Source organism: Gorilla gorilla, chromosome 6 (assembly GCF_029281585.2).
Source record: "Gorilla gorilla gorilla isolate KB3781 chromosome 6, NHGRI_mGorGor1-v2.1_pri, whole genome shotgun sequence".
Taxonomy (NCBI): Eukaryota; Metazoa; Chordata; class Mammalia; order Primates; family Hominidae; genus Gorilla; species Gorilla gorilla.
Window position 1 is genome coordinate 15,235,458 of NC_073230.2, and position 21,363 is coordinate 15,256,820.

Here is a 21,363-nt window from a genome sequence, read left to right on the forward strand (position 1 = left end):
TTTTTTTTTAAGTTTCATCACTGCAGAATTTCTTAGATGCTAAAGTGCATTAGGAAATCAACTGGAAGAGAACTTGCATTCTGAAGGTTTTTCTCATATTTTTGACCATAGAAATATTTTTTTCCATGTGAACCCCTTGGAACCACTGTTTCATAGATTGCATTCTCAGATACAGAGTTCTAGATAAATCATCTTTAATTAAAGAAAAGAAAAAGAAAAACAGTTTTCTGTATTCACAGCCCTTTGCATGCAGACAGGCTCCAACCCAGTCCACAACAGCCCATTTCCAGTCTTGTTGGGCTCAAGGGCATGCCAATAATAACAGCCCTCTTCCCCAGATGAGATCTGGCCAATTGAGGGGAGGAAAAAGGAACAGATGGAGACCAAACTCTCATCTTTATTGCCTATAAAGCTGGTGTTGAAGAATGTGGCTTATAACAGGGAGCAAAAGGGCGTCCTAATCTGAATCCCAGAATTAGATTGAGTGTGTAAACCAAAAGTAAGATCCTAAACCCCCACAACAGACTGCACAGACCCCCTCTGGGCCTGAAAAACTGAATTCCCAATTATGACAGGAGATCTTGTTATCCCCCTCCCTTTTGGAGTTCAGGAGCAACTGACTAGCATTAATGTTAAAAGAGAGATTATAAGACTGACAAAACAGACTCTTTGTAGCAGTAAGATACCAAATTCCAACCTGACACTGGTATAGGACCTCATGACAGGTAGCAGACCCTGAAGGAAATAAAAATATTTTACCCTAGAATATATTTCCTTGACATATTTTGAAATGGCCCTGCAAAGCTGTCTTTTGTGGGGGAGATTACATCCGTAGAGAATCTCCTTCCCTTTCTAGATCTTTCCCAGATTTAGGAGAGATGAAATGAAAGGCTGACACCTTTAAGGTCTGAAGAGAGACACTTAGGATATTCTCTATAGGGTTGTTACCTGAAGGCGTCATCTACTTAACAAGAACCTTGGCTTCCACAATGCCCTTTTTCTTAACTCAAGCATTTACTTCTAGTCTTTAGACAAAGCTGAACTCCTTCAACCAATTGCCAATCAGAAAATCTTTGAATCCAACTATGACTTGTAAGAACCCCTACTTTGAGATATCCCAACTTTTTAGGCTGAACCAACATATACCTTACATGTATTGACTTATGTCTTTGCCTGTAATTTCTTTCTCTCTAAAATATATAAAACCAAACTGTAACCTGACCGTCTCAGGCACACTTTCTCAGGACCTCCTGAGACTGTTTCCTGGGTCACCGACACACACATTGGATCCGAATAAACCTCTCCAAATATTTTACAGAGCTTGGCTTTTTTGTCAGCTAGTTCCACTCAGTTACAGCATATGCTGAGCTGGTCAGGCTTTTCCCCAAGTGGGAGGATGTTTCTGTGGAGGATCACAGCAGACAGCAACATGCTGCCTGTGTTCCTTGATTCTTAAGAGAGAGGGAAGGAGAAGTTACTGGAAAGGAATCCTGATCTTGGGGAGGGTTCTTAGATCTCCTGCAAGAAAGAATTTGGGGTGAGTCCACAGAGTGAAGAAAGAAACTTTGTTAAGCAAGTAAAGGAGTAAAAGAATGGCTGCCCCATAGGCAGAGCAGCTGCGAGGGCTGCTGGTTGGCTATTTTTATGGTTATTTATTGATTATATGCTAAACAAGGATGGGTTATTCATGAGTTTTTAAGGAAAGGGGCAGGGATTTCCCAGAACTGAGGGTTTCTCTTCCTTTTAGACCTTATAGGGTAACTTCTGGATGTTGTGTAAACAGTCATGACGTTGGTGGGAGTATTGTTTAGCAGGCCAATACATTATAATTAGCATATAATGAACATTGAGGATGACCAGAGGCCACTTTCATCACCATTTTGGTTTTGGCTTCCTTCTTTACTGCATCTTCATTTATCAGCAGGGTGTTTGTGATGTTTATCTTGTGACCTCATATCCCATCCTGTGACTAAGAATGTCTAACCTCCTGGGGATGTGGCCCAGCAGGTCTAAGCCTCATTTTATCTAGATCCTATTCAAGATAGAGTCAGTGGTGCAAAGGCCTCTGACAAGGAGACAGAACCACTTGTGGCCAAGTCCTCCCAAATGCAACAACCAGTGGACAGGAGAGTGGAGAGAGGCCTGGAGTGAATGTTAATGGAATTTCCTCCATGTTGAAGGAAGCATAAGGCAAGTGACCTCACAGGGTTAACAGGAATTCTGAACAGAAATATATAGATACAATTAAGCATTCTTCTGGCTGTACTTTGACCCCTTTCTTTTTTCTTTCTTTTTTTTTTTTTTTTTGAGATGGAGTTTCGCTCTTGTTGCCCAGGCTGGAGTGCAATGGCATAATCTCGGCTCACCACAACCTCCGCCTGCCAGGTTCAAGTGATTCTCCTGCTTCAGCCTCCCAAGTAGCTGGGATTACAGGCATGCCCTACCGCACCCGGCTAATTTTGGATTTTTATTAGAGACGGAGTTTCTCCATGTTGGACAGGCTGGTTTTGAACTCCCAACCTCAGGTGATCCGCCTGCCTCGGCCTCCCAAAGTGTTGGGATTACAGGCGTGAGCCACCGTGCCTGGCCAACCCATTTCTTTGTAACCAAAATTTATGTAACACCAGATACTGACCATTTGTATCCCCATTGTTCCTATAGATAGGATTCTGGTTTTCGTTCAAGATAGTGTCCCTGACACTAGAATCATAAGCTCTTGGTGAAGAATTACTTAAGCAGATCCTGGATTCTAGTGGAACAACTAACACCAACCAGTTTAAAGACCCCCACAGAGGAACCAAATCAGCAAGAGAATACCGTTTCTTCATCTCCCTGCCCCATGACTTCACCCCGCAATTTTCAACCAATCAGTGGTCTCCACACTTTGGCCCACTCCAAAACCCTTAAAAACCCTGCCCCCAAACTCCTCTGGGGGACAGATTTGAGGTTTCTTCATGTCTCCTCATTTGGTGGCCCTAAGATTAAAGTTCTTTTTCTGCTGCAGCCCAGTGTCTCAGTGTATTAGTCTGTTTATGTTGCTGTGAAGGAGTACCTGAGAAGGGTAATTTATAAAGAAAAGAGGTTTATTTTGCCTCAGGGTTCTGCAGGCTCTACAGGAAGCATGATGCTGGCAACTGCTTCTGGTCAGGGCCCCAGGAAGCTTACAATCATGGCAGAAGGTGAAGGGAAACCAGCATGTCACATGGCAAGAGTGGAAGCAAGAGAAATGCCGGACTCTTAAGCAACCACCTCTCCCATGGACTAATAGAGCGAGAACTCATTACCACAGGGAGGGTGCTTTATGAGGGATCTGTCCCCATGACCCAAACACCTCCCAGCAGGCCCACCTGCAACATTCGAGATTACATTTCAACATGAGTTTTGGAGGGGACGCACATCCAAATCATACCACTCAGAGTATTGACTTACCACATGCGTGGACGATGAACCTATTATGGTTAAAAAAGGGGTGGGAACCAAGTGTCGGCCCCATCACCCACCTACCACCAACCCCTTCAGACAAGCCTCCTCTGGGTGATCTAAGTAGGTATTTGGTTCTTCTCCCATCTCTGTCCTGTCCAATTCCGTTTATACATAGTGCTCACTCTTCAGCGTTATTTCTCCCCTCAACCATCCTCACCCAGTAGAATGGGATCATGATGATACTCTAATGACCATTCCTTTCTCACATCCTTATATAGCTAAAACATCATCCAACATTTTTTTTTTTTTTTTTGAGACGCGGTCTCACTCTGTTGCCCAGGCTGGAGTGCAGTGGTGTGATCTTGGCTCACTGCAACCTCTGCCTCCCAGGTTCAAGCAAATCTCCTGCCTCAGCCTCCCCAGTAGCTAGGGTTACAGGCACATGCCACCATCCCCAGCTAATTTTTGTATTTTTGTTAGAGATGGTTTCACCATGTTGGCCAGGCTGGTCTTGAATTCCAGACCTCAAGTGATCCACCTGCCTCAGCCTCCCAAAGTGCTGGGATTATAGGCGTGAGCCACCATGCCTGGCCATCATTCAACTTTTTATCCTGGAAATGATGGAAGACATATATTTCTCTAATACAGACTGGAAAACTACAGGCTGCCACTTGTTTTTGTAAAAAAATTTTATTGGAACACAGCCACACACATTAGGTTACATATTTTCTATGACTGCTTGTGACTACAATGGTAGAGTTGTGAAGTTGTGACAGAGACCTTATGACCTGCAAAGACTAAAATGTTTACTATCTGACCCTTTACAAAAAAAATTTGCCAACCCCTCGTCTAAAATATAGATGAATTTCACATCAGTCCTTTAAGTTCTGAAAGAGCTTCATTAGTATGTGTATGTAGCCTTTATCATTTACTCACTCTAAATAAAAACTACATTTGAAACAAAGAAAATCGCATGGCTGTACTATAAGGACAATTTTTACGTCTTGTAAAATTGTTTCCAGCCTTAAAAACTTCCTGAAAAATATGAAGGGAACTATGTATTTGCTTTGAAGGAGCAGAAGGAAGAATAAAATCTTGCATCGGTCAGAAGTATTTGATGTCACCATTGAAAAGGGAAGAAAACAGATAATCTATGGGGCCTATAGAAGCAAAAAGGAGTAATGAAAACTGTCTGCAGGACAAGAAGGCACAAGATCCTGCCTTCACAGCTCCCTATCAGAGCCCTTGGCTCCTCTCTTCACACCCTGTTCCCTAACTCAGAGTCTAGTTTCCTCCCACCTTGGCCCTCATGCATTGGAACCGTTCACCAGACCACAGAGTCCCCAGAGATGTCAGGAGACTGGGTTCTGCTCCCATTGTGACTGCTTTCTATGTGGGAGACCTTGGGCAGGTCACTGAGTGCCTCTGCCCCTTAGGTTTCACTCTCCTGTAAATTGGGGGTGGGCAGAGTTATCTTACTGTGCTTGCCCAACAGTAATCAAATCTGATGTTTTTTAAAAGCCTATATGAAAGGTAAGGTATTATGAAATTGTCAGTGTTTTTGTTTTTGTTAAAATGTCTGAGTTGCAAATGAAATTTTTTTATCTATCCAGGATATAAATTAAAGTTAACCGATATTTGAAAACTTAAGTACCTTATTTCATATTCCTCATACCCATTTTTGCTTATTTATTTTTATAGTATTTAACTTTTATATGGATTAGAGAAAATATAGAAAATAACTGAATTTTTACCGTAATAAAATAATTCTTCAAGGGGTGGAAAAAAAACTTCAAAAATTATATTTCATTGTGACCCATTCTTTTCTGTTTGTTGTTTATTCAGCTTTCATTTTTATGCCTTTGTTTACAGAGAAACAATCTTGCAGATGGCAATTTTCCTTGTAATCATTTATTGTCCTATCTGAGTCATCGCCAGACATGGCATTTCAGTAAACAGTGATTCTGCAATTGCTTCCAGGCAGATGTGTTGTGTGAAGTTAAGAACGCTGGCTGATAACCTTTCTGGTTTTTCAAGCAGCAGGGAGAAAGTTTTGTGTAGATACACACCTCGAAATCAGAAAATGGCGAAGGGAGGACTTTGTGCTGCATGATTTTAACCAAATATAGTGTTTGTGTGATGGATGGAATAGTAATCTTTTTAAAAGATAAATAATATTTCTTCGAGTAAAGGACTTTTTATAGTGAGTTATACCTATTTTCATAGAAACATCGTGCATGTGCATTGTTAAACACAACGTTGACCTTGTTGTACAGACATTTGTATCACCTTGTCCACTCAGATTCCTGTGGTCTCATGCCTGTAACTAAGCAAACCAAACTCCTCATGCATTGGTTTTTCCAGTGTAAATTGGAGGTTCTCTTATCCCTCACTTTCAGACATAGGGGATTTCTTTTGCTTCACAAATATGTTTTTACAAGCATGTATGCTCAAATATAATTTTTATTATGTATCATAAAGTCTTATCTTGTCACTGTTTTTATCTGAGATGGAGTTTCGCTGTTGTTGCCCAGGCTGGAGTGCAATGGCGTGTTCTCGGCTCACTGCAACCTCCGCCTCCTGGGTTCAAGCGATTCTCCTGCCTCAGCCTCCTGAGTAGCTGATATTACAGGCATGTGCCACCATGTCCAGCTAATTTTGTGTTTTTAGTAGAGACGGAGTTTCACCATGTTGGTCAGGCTGGTCTTGATCTCCTGACCTCAAGTGATCCACCCACCTTGGCCTCCCAAAGTGGTGGGATTACAGGTGTGAGCCACCATGCCTGGCCTTGTCACAGTTTTACCATCAACTACAAAGAGAAGTTCACTAATTTATTCATCTAATGTTTATTGAACACCTATTGTGTGCTGGGCCCTGCCCAGCAATAATAATGTTACACAAAACAAAGTAATAGGGTGGAATATGCATTGTAAACATTTTGTGGGTTAATTTATCTTAAATATATAAGCTACCAATTTAGTTCTTGTTTCATGATTTTGTAATTTAACAGGCTTATAAATATTTTTTATTACTTTAATCACTTTTTTTTATTGCAATAGGTTTTGGGGGACCAGATGGTGTTTGGTACATGAATAAGTTCTTTAGTGGTGATTTCTGAGATTTTGGTGCACCCATCACCTGAGCAGTGTACACTATACCCAAAGTGTAGTCTTTTATCCCTCACCCCCTCCCACCCTTTCCCCTGAGTCCCCAAAGTCTAATGTATCATTCTTATCAACAGGCTTATATTAAATCCTTCACAATTTTCATGAGACTTTTCCTTGATTATAGCTATGAGTAAACGAAACTTTTGTGTTGCATATGGAGAAATTAAGCTTAGACAACATTTTCATACTTTATCTCCAGTCAAGACTCATGACTTTTCCTTACATTAACAAATTTCTAACCATTAGTGTCAGCTAAGCCATCATCCATTTCTTTGGTAATCTTCCCTGCTGTGGACATTCCTAAGATTGCCCAATTTTATAGAAAAAGCAATTTACAAATGGCTAAATTAGCATCTGATTATGCTTCAAAGAAGTAGGCTAATAGGTAGTCTCTATCATGTGTTAATCACAAACCATTAGTGATAATTAATAAATTAAAATGGGCCAATTATGAAATTCTGCTTATACTTACCCAAGTGTGTTTGTGTCTATCCTGTGTCCTTCAAGCCAGCCTACTCACCAACTTCATTTAGTAATGTAACCCAGTCAGGCACTAACTAGCCTTAGGAATCAGAGTATTAAGTGAAGGCTAGTTTATGCATTTGTTCATTATTCTTTCCTGCTGTAAGGATTATCTGTCATCTGGTTAATTATTACATATAAACATACACATCTACTCCAAGGCAAATCCACAAACGCTTACAAAGAGTAAGCCTTATGAAAAACTAACTTGGAGGACAGTTATCCATATCATAAAAGAGTTTTTATTTCAACATAATTTGCCTTAAGTCATAAGCTTTCCAAGTTTGTTTGAAATATGACTTGATTTATAAAATATGAATTTATTTGATTTTTCCAGAGTAAATCTAGATAAAACAGGATACATTTAGGTTGTGTGTATATGTATTTATGAATGATATATGAGACCTGTTTATAATTACTGTTCTTAAAAAGTTAGCTTGTTTGCTTTGAAACAACGGAAATAGTGGTTTCTTCCATGATGTGAAACATATAATAACAAAAGATACTTCAAACAAATAGCAAGTAGTTTGGCCTCAGTAATATGGTCAAGTTTTAAAAATAGACATATATTTTACTTCATAGGAGATACAACAGATGAGCAAAGAATGACAGCAAGAGGCAAAACTTCGGACATAGAGGCCAACCAACCTTTGGAGGTAAGTGAAACAGAGTAAGTCCTTTTCGGTGAAACTGAACAAGTCACTATGATTACTTATGCCTCCGAGGATAAATAGTAACTTCTGCTCTTGCTATGCCATAGGTGCCTGAATACAGGGAAACAAGTGGTCTGCTGAAAGTCAGTGGATAGCAGTACAGGGAGTGCCTTCCCAAGTGCTAAACTCTTTTAGTGCTAGAAATGAAAACTTTCTGTTAAAAACAAAACAAAACAGAAATCAAGTCCTTAAGTTAAAACATTTAAACTATTTTTAATTGAGTGATTATGTACTAATATATTTCAATAAATAGGCAGTACATTAACTTGTAGAGAAAGGCTTAAAAATAATCCATTCAGCCGGGCACAGTGGCTCACGCCTGTAATCCCAGCACTTTGGGAGGCCTAGGCGGGTAGATCACGAGATCAAGAGATCAAGACCATCCTGGCCAACATGGTGAAACCCCATCTCTACTAAAAATATAAAAATTAGCTGGGCATGGTGGCATGTGCCTGTCATCCCAGCTACTTGGGAGGCTGAGGCAGGAGACTCGCTTGAACCCAGGAGGTGGAGTTTGCAGTGAGCCTAGATCGCGACTCTGCACTCCGGCCTGGCGACAGAGTGAGACTCCGTCTCAAAAAAAAAAAAAAAAAATCCATTCAAAACTCCGTTGCCTTACTAGTTCCAGCATCAAAGTACACTCCTTGAAAGTATTCTGTAGAAAAACTAGGGTATTTATTCTTTTTCACATGAGAAAACTATTTGCTCTCTAAGGGTTTACATGAAAATGTAGTTAGGATACTTTGGAAAACTATATAGAAATTTACTAACATTATTTAATCACCAAAATAATCATCTTTAAGACTTAAGGGGAATGTTAAGTACTAGGGTGGAAGGATTATCTTGAAATTTGAAACTTTCTACATAGTGACACACCTCTACCTGTATTCTAGTTGTAGCATATGAGGGTATTGCTGCATACAACTAGAGAGAGGTCAGAGACCTGGCCAGTGTGATTCACCATGGTTCCCTAATGCCTAGCCCACAGTAGGTAGTTGAAAAGATTTGTTAAATGAATAAGTCAGTACAATCATGAGTAATAAGTAGAGACTAATATACTTTTAAGAGATATTTTTATTTTTTACATTTATATTTTTCACCGTGAACAAATATTTTACAATCAAGGAAAAATCATCTTATTTAAAACATCTTATTTAAAGATGTGATATAGGAAGTAAATTTATGAGGAGGAAGAAAATCACCTTTCTCATGAAACTGTGCATTCATTCTTTCACTTATGCATGCAACAAGTATTTATTACACTGACCGTACTCAAGATACAGTACATGGAGCTGAATATATAATGGTGGAAGTAGGACACAAGGACAAAGAAAAATGTCCATCTTGTATGTTGAAGCAACTTGATCTCTTTCATTTATTCAAACATTTGGTGAGGCTGGGCGTAGTGGCCCATACCTGTGGTCCCAGTGCTTTGGGAGGCCAAGGAAAGAGGATTGCTTGAGGCTAGGAGTTTGAGACCGGCCTGGGCAACATTGAGAGACTCATCTCTACAAAAAATTAAAAAATTAGCTGAGTGTGGTGGCACATGCCTGTAGTCCCAGCTACTCAGAAGGCTGAGGTGGGAGAATTGCTTGAGCCCAGGAATTCAAGGCTCCCAGCCTGGGCGGCAGAAACATGTAGTGAGTGCTGGCCATAAGTAGCATCTCTGATAGGAAATAAAAGTTGATATGTTTGGGATTTGGGAGATAACCACCAGGATGGTTCAAAAATCATCCACAATTACTTGAGTTTAGTTGCTTAGTGTCTTCTTTTATATGGGCTGCTACAGCAAAATACCATAAATTGGATACCTTATGAACAACAGAAATTTATTTCTTTAGTTCTGGAGGCTGGAAAGGCCAAGGTCAAGGTGCTGGCAGATTTGTGTCTGGTGAGGGCCCGTTTTTTTTTTGGTTTGCACTCTGGCTGTGTCCTCACATGATAAAGGGAGAACTCTAGTCTCTTCAGCCCCTTATAAGGGCACTAATCGCATTAATGCAGGCTCTCCCCTCCCACCCCCTAATACAGTCGCCTTGGGGATTAGGTTTCAACATATGAATTTTGGAGGGACACAAAGCATTCAGACCATAGCACTTAGTCATGTGATTCATTGGAAATGTCTGCAGAACTTGACTATTTTTCAAAGTTGATTCATTGATAGAAAGAATTCCAAGACTAATTCTTAAGGTAAGATTCTTTTAAGATTACAATCCACAGAGTTTTCAAACAAGCTCATTATTGTGCTACTTTCTAGTCTCTCTATTAATATAGTCAGTTGTTAATCATTAAGGCTGGATGTACGTACTCATGCAGTAACAGATGTTTCAAAAGTGCCTTCTATTCAAGTACCGGCTGGGCAATGAGAGGACAGTGTTTGCTGTCAGAGAGCTCACTAATGTAGAAAAAAAGAAAAGTGGAGTGGGAGACTATAAATGAGACCACAGGGTTAAATCGCAATGCGAGAGGAAAACAATAAAATACTTTTAGAGGCTATATATGTTTTGCCACAGAAAAGCCAAATAGTAATTTACCTTGACAGTAAGCATCTAACATGGGATTTGCTATTCCTCCCCTTTAAAATACAAAAATGAGACTGGGCGTGGTGGCTCACACCTGTAATCCCAGCACTTTGGGAAGTCAAGGTGGGTGGATTGCCTGAGCTCTGGAGTTCAAGACCAGCCTGGGCAACATGATGAAACCCCATCTCTACTAAAATACAAAAAATTAGCCGGGCTTGGCGCCGTGCGCCTGTAATCCCAGCTACTCAGGAGGCTGAGGCAGGAGAACTGCTTGAACCTGGGAGGCGGAGGTTGCAGTGAGCCAAGATTGTGCCACTGCACCCTAGCCTGAGCAAGAGAGCGAGACTCCATCTACAAAAATAAAATAAAATACAAAAATGAGGCCGGGTGCGGTGGCTGATGCCTGTAATCCCAACACTTCGGGAGGCTGAGGCAACCGGATCATGAGGTCAGGAGATCAAGACCATTCTGGCTAACATGGTGAAACCCTGTCTCTACTAAAAATACAAAAAGTTAGCCGGGAACGGTGGCCTGCGCCTGTAGTCCCAGCTACTTGGGAGGCTGAGACAGGAGAACTGCTTGAACCTGGGAGGTGGGGGTTGCAGTGAGCCGAGATCACACCACTGCACTCCAGCCTGGGCAACAGAGCGGAACTCCTTCTCAAGAAAACAAAACAAAACAAAAGTGAAAACACTGCTGAACACTCTCTACCCTTCATATACTACCTAGATATAGTCAAAAATGAGTCTTATCCAGCCTCCTCGATTTAAATTCTGTGTAGAAGTTGATGACTCCTAAAATATGTCTCTACCTAGACCTCTCCCCTGAATTCTAGACTCTGTACCCAACTGCCTATGTAACATTTCACTTACAAATTTCTACACAGTTCAGCCTTTCCTTAACCCATAGAAGAACTATTGATACCTGGCCCCACCACCGTGGAGCCTCTCTGTGCCCAAGTTTTAATCATCCCTGTTTAATATCACCACCCTATATCTATATAGTGATTTAGAACCAAACCCCCTGAGGTACCCTTGGCTCCTGTCTTTCCTTCACACTGCACATCCAGTCTATCAGCAAGTCCTGCCATCTTGCCCTCCATATCCGGAATGTGACTGCTGCTCAACATCATCACTGTTAGAACAGTCTAAGCCACCCCTTTTACTAGGCCCCCATTCTTTCTCCTCCAGCCTATTCTCCACATAGCAGACAGAAATATGTCAGATCACATCACTCCTTGGCTTAAAAGCTCTGACTATCTACTGTAACTAGAATAAATGCTAAGCTCCTTGCAGTGGGCTACAAGGAACTCCATACTCTCTCTAATGTCATTTTTCTCCCCATCCCCATCCACCAGCCGCTTGCCGTTCTGCCTCTTGATGATGTTAAGCCCTTTCCTATCTCAGGCTTTGTATTTGCTAGTCATTTTTAAAACCAGAGCTTCACTTGGCTTCCTCCTTATCATTCAAGTGTCACTTTTCATGACTACCTCAGCTAATGTGTCCTTCCCCCAGTCACTGTCACATAACTCTGTCTTATTTTCTCCATTACACTTAATCACTATGTCGGATTATTCATTTGCTATCTGCTTCTCCTGACTAGAATGAAAACAGACTTTGTATGTCTAGAATAGTGTCTGGTACACAGAAGTTGCCCAATAAGTACTTGCTAACTGTCATCTAGATTTTATTTAATGTCTTTGTCCATCTGCCAGGTTAAAGGCCTAAATGTCATTTTGACTCCTTCTTCTCACTCCCTCATTAAATCTATAAGCAAGGCCTAATGCTTCTGCCTATCAAATATCTTCCAAATGTGGTTTCTCCTACACCAACTAGGTCCTCATCTGTTCACTAGACTATTATTAGATGAGCAGTTTCTTCCCCAAATCTCTTTCTAAAAAAGAACAGCAGGGTTTTTTTTTTTTTTTTACTTCCATGCTCCCCCCTAAAATCCCTTGAAACCTGCACAATGAAGCTGAAACCTTGAACCCTGTTCTAATGTCACTTCCTTTGTGAACCCTTTTCTCTGCTCCCCCAGCCAGAGACAACCCCAATGTCCTCTTAATGCTTAGATTGTCTTTTATGAGTTCACTATAGTGCAGGTTCTTGAAAGGCAGGGGCTATAGCTTAATTAGCTTTATGACCTCAGCAACTATCACACTGTTAGACATATATGATGTAACATAAATGCCCTGTCAATGATTTCTGGGTAGATAACTGAAAAAATAAATAATCCACTTATATTTATTAAATTCTGTTTTCTACTTTACATAATAAACAGACAGTTATATCTTTTCTCACCATAAAAAAATTTTCTTGCATTTCTTTGGAGTTATCCATTTAAAAATCTGTTAATTTACATTATTTTTGGCACTCTTACTACATTAGCAGGGAAAAATTTAATAACTTCAGTTAGCTTTAAATATATATATACATCTGATTAAGAAATCATAACTATTTGCTAACTGGAAAGATTCTAATTATTTTAATTTTTAATGACTAAGCAATGTTGAAATATTCTCTATAATGAGAACACAATTAGTAAATTAGCATGGGTTCCATAAAGCTTAAAAATAACATTTGTAGTTGCCAAAATATAGCTCAGTTTTCTAAGAACCTTTGGAGAAGGTGGCTTTTAGTATACCGAAAGAGGTTTCCTTTGGCAAGTTCAGATAAACATATAGATCGCCTCTTAGTTTCAAGGGATTGTGTTAGACATGGTGGTAGGGAGGATACAAAGATACCTAAGACCCAGTGACTCTGACTTACTGATGCAGGAATTCTCCATCTATTTGTGGAAAATTTAGCAAATCACTGTACTGTAAATGAAATAAAATAAGTTCCTTACGCGTCATAACTACAAAGGTAGCTATGAGATTTTGATGGAAGAAGGATATTGTCTGGGGGAGTCAAAAAGGGCATCATGCATTAGATGAGCTTTAAACTATGAATAATTTTGTCTACTTATATGATTAATTTTTTATGATTAAGAAGTTCCTGGAAAATGAAATTCTTCATTAAGAACATTTTAGAAATACAGAAGCAAATCCTAATGTGAAATTGCTTTACACACGTGAATCTCAATGGCTGGTAATAAGGGGTTAAAAAATGAAATGAATGTAGCCTGGCCTATGCTACATTGTAATTTTAATGACAGTTAAAATATTTGTTAAGTGTCTGTGATATTTTTCATTACACTTCATAGCCCAAATATGTTTCAAAACTGTGTTCTCCATTCAAGTACATCTCTTGACATTATGGAAATTCTAACATCTAGATGGAATAGAATTTAAAAAAGATCTGGTTTGGGCATCAAATAGGTTAATTTTTACAGACTTAGATTATAGGATATTTTAGCGCATTTACACGAATGATTGTCTATGGAAAACAGCGTATTTGTATTAAGTAATTTGAGAGACTTTGCAGTTCATGAAAGTGATGATAATTTAGCATTCACTCCAGAAAAATCGAAAGTTTTCAGTACTTCCTGAAGTAGTGTTTGTCTCTTCTTCACCTCCCTGTTTAGGTAGTTTCAGGTTTCTCTCAATAATAAATTAATTAATGCCGCATCTACATCATAGTTTCCTATGTATCATCCTAAGATATTATCACCTAAAATAGGGTAACTTTAGGAGACATGTCACTGAACTATCTAATCATCAAAATGTGATTTTTACTAAGTTGTGCATTACTCTGTGTTTTAAGAGTCATTTGTAACTTTTAACAAAGTTCACCATGTTTTTGGTATGGAGAGAGTGAATGTGTATAAATCCATGTTTGGGCTTATTAAAATTAATGTCATCAGACTCTGATATTTGAGGGAAGAGTTACGATTCAAACTAATTATCCAATTAAAGGATTAGACACATCCTTTTCATTCTTCTTTTTTCCTTCTTGCCCTTCTGGGTAAATTTTGGTAGTGAGTTATAATGATGTTGCATCTACTTTTACTGTGTTGTACTAGTCTTGGAGCCTGTAACTTACAGCTCAGGGAGATAAACCTGTAGGGGCCCAGTTTTGAGTTTTTGCCATTATGACTCATCTCTTAAGAGAATAAACATTACATGTAAGCAAGTCGTCATTCTTTTTAAATTTGTAGTCTTGGAAAGTGTTTTATATTGTGAAAACTGGAACCGTATTAGCTAATACTTTACCAGCGGACCTGTTCTTTTTGGCTTTAAGGTGTATTTTGGGAATCGAGAATGTTAGTTTTAGTTTTTAATATAACTATGTCTAATTTTGGTGACTGAATTTTAATCTAGTTTTAGCAGATATTTTTAGGTTGTTTATTTTAAGTGTTGGTTGAACTTAAATTTCTTGTATTTGTAACTGCAGTTTTTTAAAAATTTGAACTTATTTTTGATCTCAAAGACTGAGGGATATTTTTATTTACTTATTTTTATTTACTTAGTGGCTTAAAGATAATAAAATACAAAAACAAGCCAATAAAATGCTCCCCACAAAACCATAATTCCATTTGTGTATTTGTCTTGAGTGATAACGAATTCACATATGCATATGGAGACACATATAAAATAATAACTAACAGATGGTAGAGCTGCAAAGTAGGATTTATAAAGATTATTATCAGCTGGTGGTATTGAGATACTCCTGTGGTTATACTGACAGAAGACACAAAAATTATTTATATTAAGAAACTGGCACTAACATCTCCCCCCAACTTCTGTTACCAAAGTAACTTATTGCATATTTAATATAAATTTCTTAATGAAGAGGTAAAACAATCTTATGGCCAATTTGTACTAGCAAATTTAATAGAGTTGCAGAAATAGTAATTAAGGTAGTAGCAATAACAATAAAAACTGTTTTGCTAAAATTGTTAGGAGCATGATATTTCTAGTAGGTAAAGGAAGGATTTAAGGGACTTTGTTTATTCAGGTAATTTCAAACACACTTCTCAATTTAGTACACAGCGGTCGCTTTGGAATATTGTACAATTGTAAACAAAACTTGAGTTCTTTTGAGCTAGGTATGGAAGCTGCATTGTATATGAAGCTGCATTATAGAATTCATAGTTCAGTAATTTAGGGAAAAGTTGATTTGTTCATTTTTGTTCATTTCTTTTTAAAAACTTTTATTTTTAATGGACAAGTAATAATTGCATGTATTTATGGGGTACGGTGTGATGTTTTGACACATGCTTACAATGTGAAATGATTAAATCAGGCTAATTAACAAATCTATCCCCTTATGTGCTTATCTTTTTTCGTGGTAAAAACATTTAAAATCTCTTTTAGCAATTTTGAGTATACAGTGTATTGTTATTTATTAAAGTCACCATTCTGTGCATTAGATTACTAAAGCTTATTCTTCCTGTCTTACTGAGACTTTGTCCCTTTTGATCAGCATCTTCCCTTTCCCTACCCACTCCCTTCCCTCAGCCTAAAATTTGATTTTCTGAAAAAAGTATGAGATGCACATTTTAATAAAACATGTTCACTCTTCTTCTGATGTTTTCATACATCCATTATGTCTTTCATAGAGCTATAGGAGCCTTCAGATTCTGTAGGGACGCGTTTCCTTGTTGCTTTTATTTCAGATAGTTATTGAAATGAATGAAAATATCCTTGAGATTTGTGAATCCCATGTGATACAGACTTTGGTTACTACTCCTCAAAGAATGGAATAAGATTACTGCATTAAAAACTGGGTTTTGTGTAGAAAGGAATTGGGGACTCAAAGTATAGAAAAAAGGAGACTGGAGGGGGAGATTTTCAAGAACAATTTCAAATGTAGCAACAGTTCTTCTAGTGGATGCCAGGATTTCAGTTTTAAGAATTTTTTAGTACAAAATGGTATATAAGAAGTATATTAATTTAAAGCATCGGGGGGTTACAAAGATGATTATGAAACTCTTTACTCACACAAGATATTCATAGTCCAAATACAAATATAATGGATATTGCTATTGAAGCCAGTTTAAATTGGTACAACTATTCTTGGAGAGCATTTTGGCAATAGGTATTAAGAGCCATAAAGATGTTAATATACTTTGACAGTAATTCCACTTTTAGGATTCTGTTCTAAGAAAATAGTCTTTTAAATCCACAAGTTGTATGCTAAAAAAGATGGCATATTCAGTCAGTGCAATATTTTTCAGTTTTTATAAATGACACTGATGATGAGTTTTCAATAAAATATACAGATATAGTACTTAATTTTATAATTTTAGTTAAAAATGCAATATACAAAATTGTATATACAGTATGATTGCTGCTATATAAAAACTATGCAGAAAAAGATGATGTAATACATAAAAACATTAAGAGTACTTGCATTTGGGATGATAGCTACATAGGTTAAATCATTCTTTCCAATGTTCTGATCTTCCAATTTGTCTATAATGAACGTATCTTATATTTTAAATGATAGTAATGTTGGTGATGAGGAAACAACGTATTCACTCAAGGATAGTTTTTGCAAGAACTATTTTGTGTGATAGTAAAACAGTGAAACAGTCGGTCTGTTGAGAATGATCATGAAGGAGATATGTTGGCACTTTGCTCCCTTGACTCGTTTAGGTTTAAGGTCTCTTAATTAGTTGATCACAGAGTACCACATCTGACCACAATTTGTCAAAACATCTGTCCCCTGACACCCAGGGACCTTTCCAGCAGCGAGAAGAGTGAGGTGATTTGGGAGGTTATTCTTCTTATCTCTTTGGAAATCACACGGCCCAAACTTTTCTCATTAATCAACCTGTCAATGTCATTGAATCACTTATAAAGGCATATTTTCCCCCACAAAAGTGTATGGGTTACTGGCTTGGACACATATTTGTCTAAACATCTCACTTCTTTCTTTTTATCTATGATGCTGAGACTCCTAATTTAAAGATATGAATTTCTAGCTTTATGATAATTAGCTGATGAGAACATAATTTTATCAAAGAATTGCCAGGATTTTTGTTCATTCTTTGTTTTTCCTAATATAAAACCCTTTCTAATTTCTGATTTCTTTGGGATATGAAGCATAGTTAGATTATTGCACTGTGTCATTTGAACAGATAAATTTAATTCTTTGACATGTTTATCCTCTTATGCAGCATACCGTTTGGTAAGAAGATTTTGTAGAATGCATTTCTCCAACCTTTATTTTCATCTGAATTGCTGGGTCATATAACAAAATAGAAAGTGCACTTTTGTTGGACTCCTTAGCTCGCTAAGTATGATCTAGGATATGTTGCTGAGATTTCTTCAACTTCAATTCTTAGTCCATGAAGTCAATGAATTAGGTGCAATGTTTGAGCGCCCTCCCTGCCCAGAAGTCATGGCTGTTTACCTCTTTGGAAAGCGAATTGGGGTTTTGCCACAAAATGCCAACCTTTAAAATAATGCTTTGATAGGGGAGAAAGGGAGATGGGAATCTGCTGCTTAATGAAGAGATTTTAGGCATTGATTAATCAAGCTTTATGGCCTGTTGGGTGGGGAAAATTCAATGGTCCTTGCAGGTAAATTGTCAGACTGCAAAAATTACTTCAAAGATTCTTGCTCTTCCTAAGAGTGTTTGTCTTGGGAAATGATAAATTTGGTCACTGGTAGAGAACAATAAAAAATACTCACGTTGTTATTTCTTTTAGTCTATAGGTAATCTTGACTTATTTTACAGTAAGATTAGCACAGGTTGTTTACCCAGAGCACTGCCAAGATAAACTTACAGCCTGCTTCTCAAAGTTTGTGAAGGTCTTTTTCGTAACTTCAAATTTGTACATTTTTGTTACCGCAACATCTGTATCCTAACTTCACCTTTGCTGGAAAAATTATCATTGAAAGGTCATAATTCTGGTGCTTTCTTCTGGCTTGCATTGGGGTTAACTAGCACACTGAAACATAATGTTCATTCACCCTAGCCAGTGAGTCCAAACCATGTGAGGTGTATGAGAGCAGCCCTGTTTCCATCCAAACTGCACATATGGTGTGGGTAAGCCAGTAATGTGAGTTTTATGCAATGTTTCTGCTCATGTACACAGTCTGTTGCTCAGCACCAATTATTCCCTGCCAGAAACCCGCTAACCTGCTGCTTTTGTAGCTCTGCTGGATGAAGTTAGGTAGCTTAAAATGACCACAATGATATTTATTTAACTTTAGCAATCTTTGTTTGTTAAAGTTATGTAACTTTAAGTGCCCAGCACATCTGTTGATTGATCACAATTGATTGCAATTAGAATCTAAGAACTGGAACATTGTTACTGCAGTTTGTGGAGATACACATGTGTTAATTATATATATTTAGAAGGAGGAATCAAAATGTGGAAATACTAGCTTTTTGTTTACCAAATCTAGTTTTCTGTCTTCAATTCAGATATTATTATTTAAAAAAAGATATATAATATTCTGTTTATACTTTGGTAGTCACCTTGTTGTCATTGTTTCCAGTTTCTACTTTTATAGCTTTAAAAACCACAAAATCAGCAGGGTGAGAGGTCCATGTTGGGAGAACAACTGTTCCCTATTTCACACAGCCATCTTTTTTTTTTTTTTTTCAAATTCTGTTTTTTAATTAGTAGCAAATGGTCCTTATTTTGTTCTCCTTTGGTTTATATTACCATTATAACTTCTTGAGACTATATAGAGAGTTTAAGTGCAGCCATTTTTATGATGTCTTCCCACCACTAGAGATTCCTTCTTGAAGGATAAATTTCATCTGAATCTTCAGGCAGTGGAAAAGTAACATGTAGGTATGTACCTGGTCTAACTGACATTATCTGAATATTCCACTTTGTACCTACTGAGGAGTCTTCTTATGAACATGCCTACATGAGTGCACCAGCATGAATACATAGAAAAAAAATTATACTTTAGCTTAGTAAAATTTAGGTAGATTTTACATTTTTCTCCAGGCGTAGCCAGCCCCATTCCTTACTATGTGCCAGGTTTCTTTGTTTGTTGTTGTTGTTGTTGTTGTTGTTTTTATACGGAGTCTTGCTCTGTCGCCCAGGCTGGAGTGCAGTGGCGTGATCTCGGCTCACTGCAAGCTCCGCCTCCCAGGTTCACGCCATTCTCCTGCCTCAGCCTCCGGAGTAGCTGGGACTACAGGCGCCCGCCACCATGCCCGGCTAATTTTTTGTACTTTTAGTAGAGATGGGGTTTCACCATGTTAGCCAGGATGTTCTTGATCTCCTGACTTCGTGATCCGCCCGCCTCGGCCTCCCAAAGTGCTGGGATTACAGGCGTGAGCCACCGCGCCCAACCCAGATTTCTTTGTTTTTAATGAACATCTGTGTTCTTTCTACCCTATTCAAGAACTGAGATTAATTTTCATCTGTATAAGGGTGTGTGATAACTACTTTGGGGATGTTACACTCTTTGGAAAGTACCTTTCACACATCACCTTTTAAATTAATTAAGAAATTATTATGGGTGTGAATTTATACATTTTCTCTGATACTACTTATGTAATAGATGTATGTATTAGAACCTCCTAATATAAAAGCTAAAAGCTATAATTGTTTTTAAAGTAATAGCAATCCACGTTTTTTTTCTGCCTTTTTTTATTTTTTGAGACAGAGTCTCACTCTGTTACCCAGGCTGGACAACCTTGGCTCACTGCAACCTCCACCTCCTGAGTTCAGGAGATTCTCCTGCCTCAACCTCCCAAGTAGCTGGGACTACAGGCACGCTACACCACGCCTAGCTAATTTTTGTATTTTTTAGTAGAGGCAGGGTTTCACTATATTGGCCAGGCTGGTCTCGAACTCCTGACCTCATGATCCGCCTGCCTCGGCCTCCCAAAGTGCTGGGATTACAGGGATGAGTGACCGCGCCCAGCCCCTTTTTCTGCCTTTTTATGCCACTTGCAGAGGGAGAAAAGATTGGTGTATGCTACACATAAGAGCACAGTGATAGTGTACTGAAGTACCATTTACATTAAAAAAAAGCATATGAAAACTTTCTCACAACTTTTTAGCTGAAAAGCTGGTAAATGCTTGTATAACCCTACTTTTTAAGATGGTTTCTCTTGGAAAATAGTTTGAAGAACATGCTGTTTATTTGTTCATCAAGATATTCTGGCATTTATGACTAGCTCAAACCAACCCATCGGAGAGCTATATATTTCTACCTCATTGCCTTAGTCCTGCACAGATTGCCTTCCTTGTACTATTGTTCAGTTTGATTGAATAACTTGGTGAGAAACTGCTGTGTAGAATTTACTGTGATATTTATTATGGAGGTGTTACTAAGGCATTGTCAACTACATTAGATAGTTTCCCATGTGAAGTCCTACTTAGGTATTCTAGTTTCATATTGCTTTTTTATTTTTATTTTTTGAGACGGAGTCTCGCTCTGTTGCCAGGCTGGAGCACAGTGGCATGATCTCGGCTCACTGCAACTTCCGCCTCCCAGGTTCAAGCGATTCTCCTGCTTCAGCCTCCCAAGTAGCTGGGACTACAGGCACCCAACACCACGCCCAGCTAATTTTTTTGTATTTTTAGTAGAGATGGGGTTTCATCATGTTGGCCAGGATGGTCTTGATCTCTTGACTTTGTGATCCGCCTGCCTCAGCCTCCTGAAGTGCTGGGATTACAGGCGTGAGCCACTGTCATATTGCTTTTATACTAACAAAATATTTTGTTTTTCCTGAGGTGGTAATAGTCTCTTTTTCTCATGGCCATTGTAAATTTTGTGCCTAACTTTGTTTTTTTCCATTTTCCATTGGCTAGGGGGAAGCTCAGACCTAAATTTACAGTTTAGTTTTAGTAACTATTTAAGACCTTATGAGATATGCATCTGCATGCTTTATTTTCCTCTCACCTGATGCTCCTGTTCTATATTTTTCCTGGACGTAATTTTTAACTTTATTGTGAGTCTTGTTAGTTGCCTCAGATTCATTTTGTAGAGGAAAGGGTTAAAATATATTCCTATAGGTAAGTATATTTATGTAATACTTCTACAAAATATATTTATATTTAGAGTGTGCTTTTTATTTTAATAGGTTGCAAGTGGTATACATAATCTCTAATTTTAATCATCTTTTGCTCCTCTTTCAAATCTCTGATAAA

General features: G+C 38.3%; 1 protein-coding gene across 5 annotated transcripts in view; it reads left to right on the top strand.

Annotated features, from left to right (window-relative positions):
- The window catches only part of UMAD1 (UBAP1-MVB12-associated (UMA) domain containing 1), a 236,817-nt gene that overhangs the window by 150,878 nt on the left and 64,576 nt on the right, over positions 1–21,363 (top strand). For all 5 annotated transcript variants that reach the window (XM_019031324.3, XM_055347214.2, XM_055347213.2 and 2 more), the window contains one exon: positions 7,695–7,768. In XM_019031324.3, the coding sequence (XP_018886869.2) occupies positions 7,695–7,768 (74 nt within the window). The remainder of the gene's footprint in view (positions 1–7,694; positions 7,769–21,363) is intronic.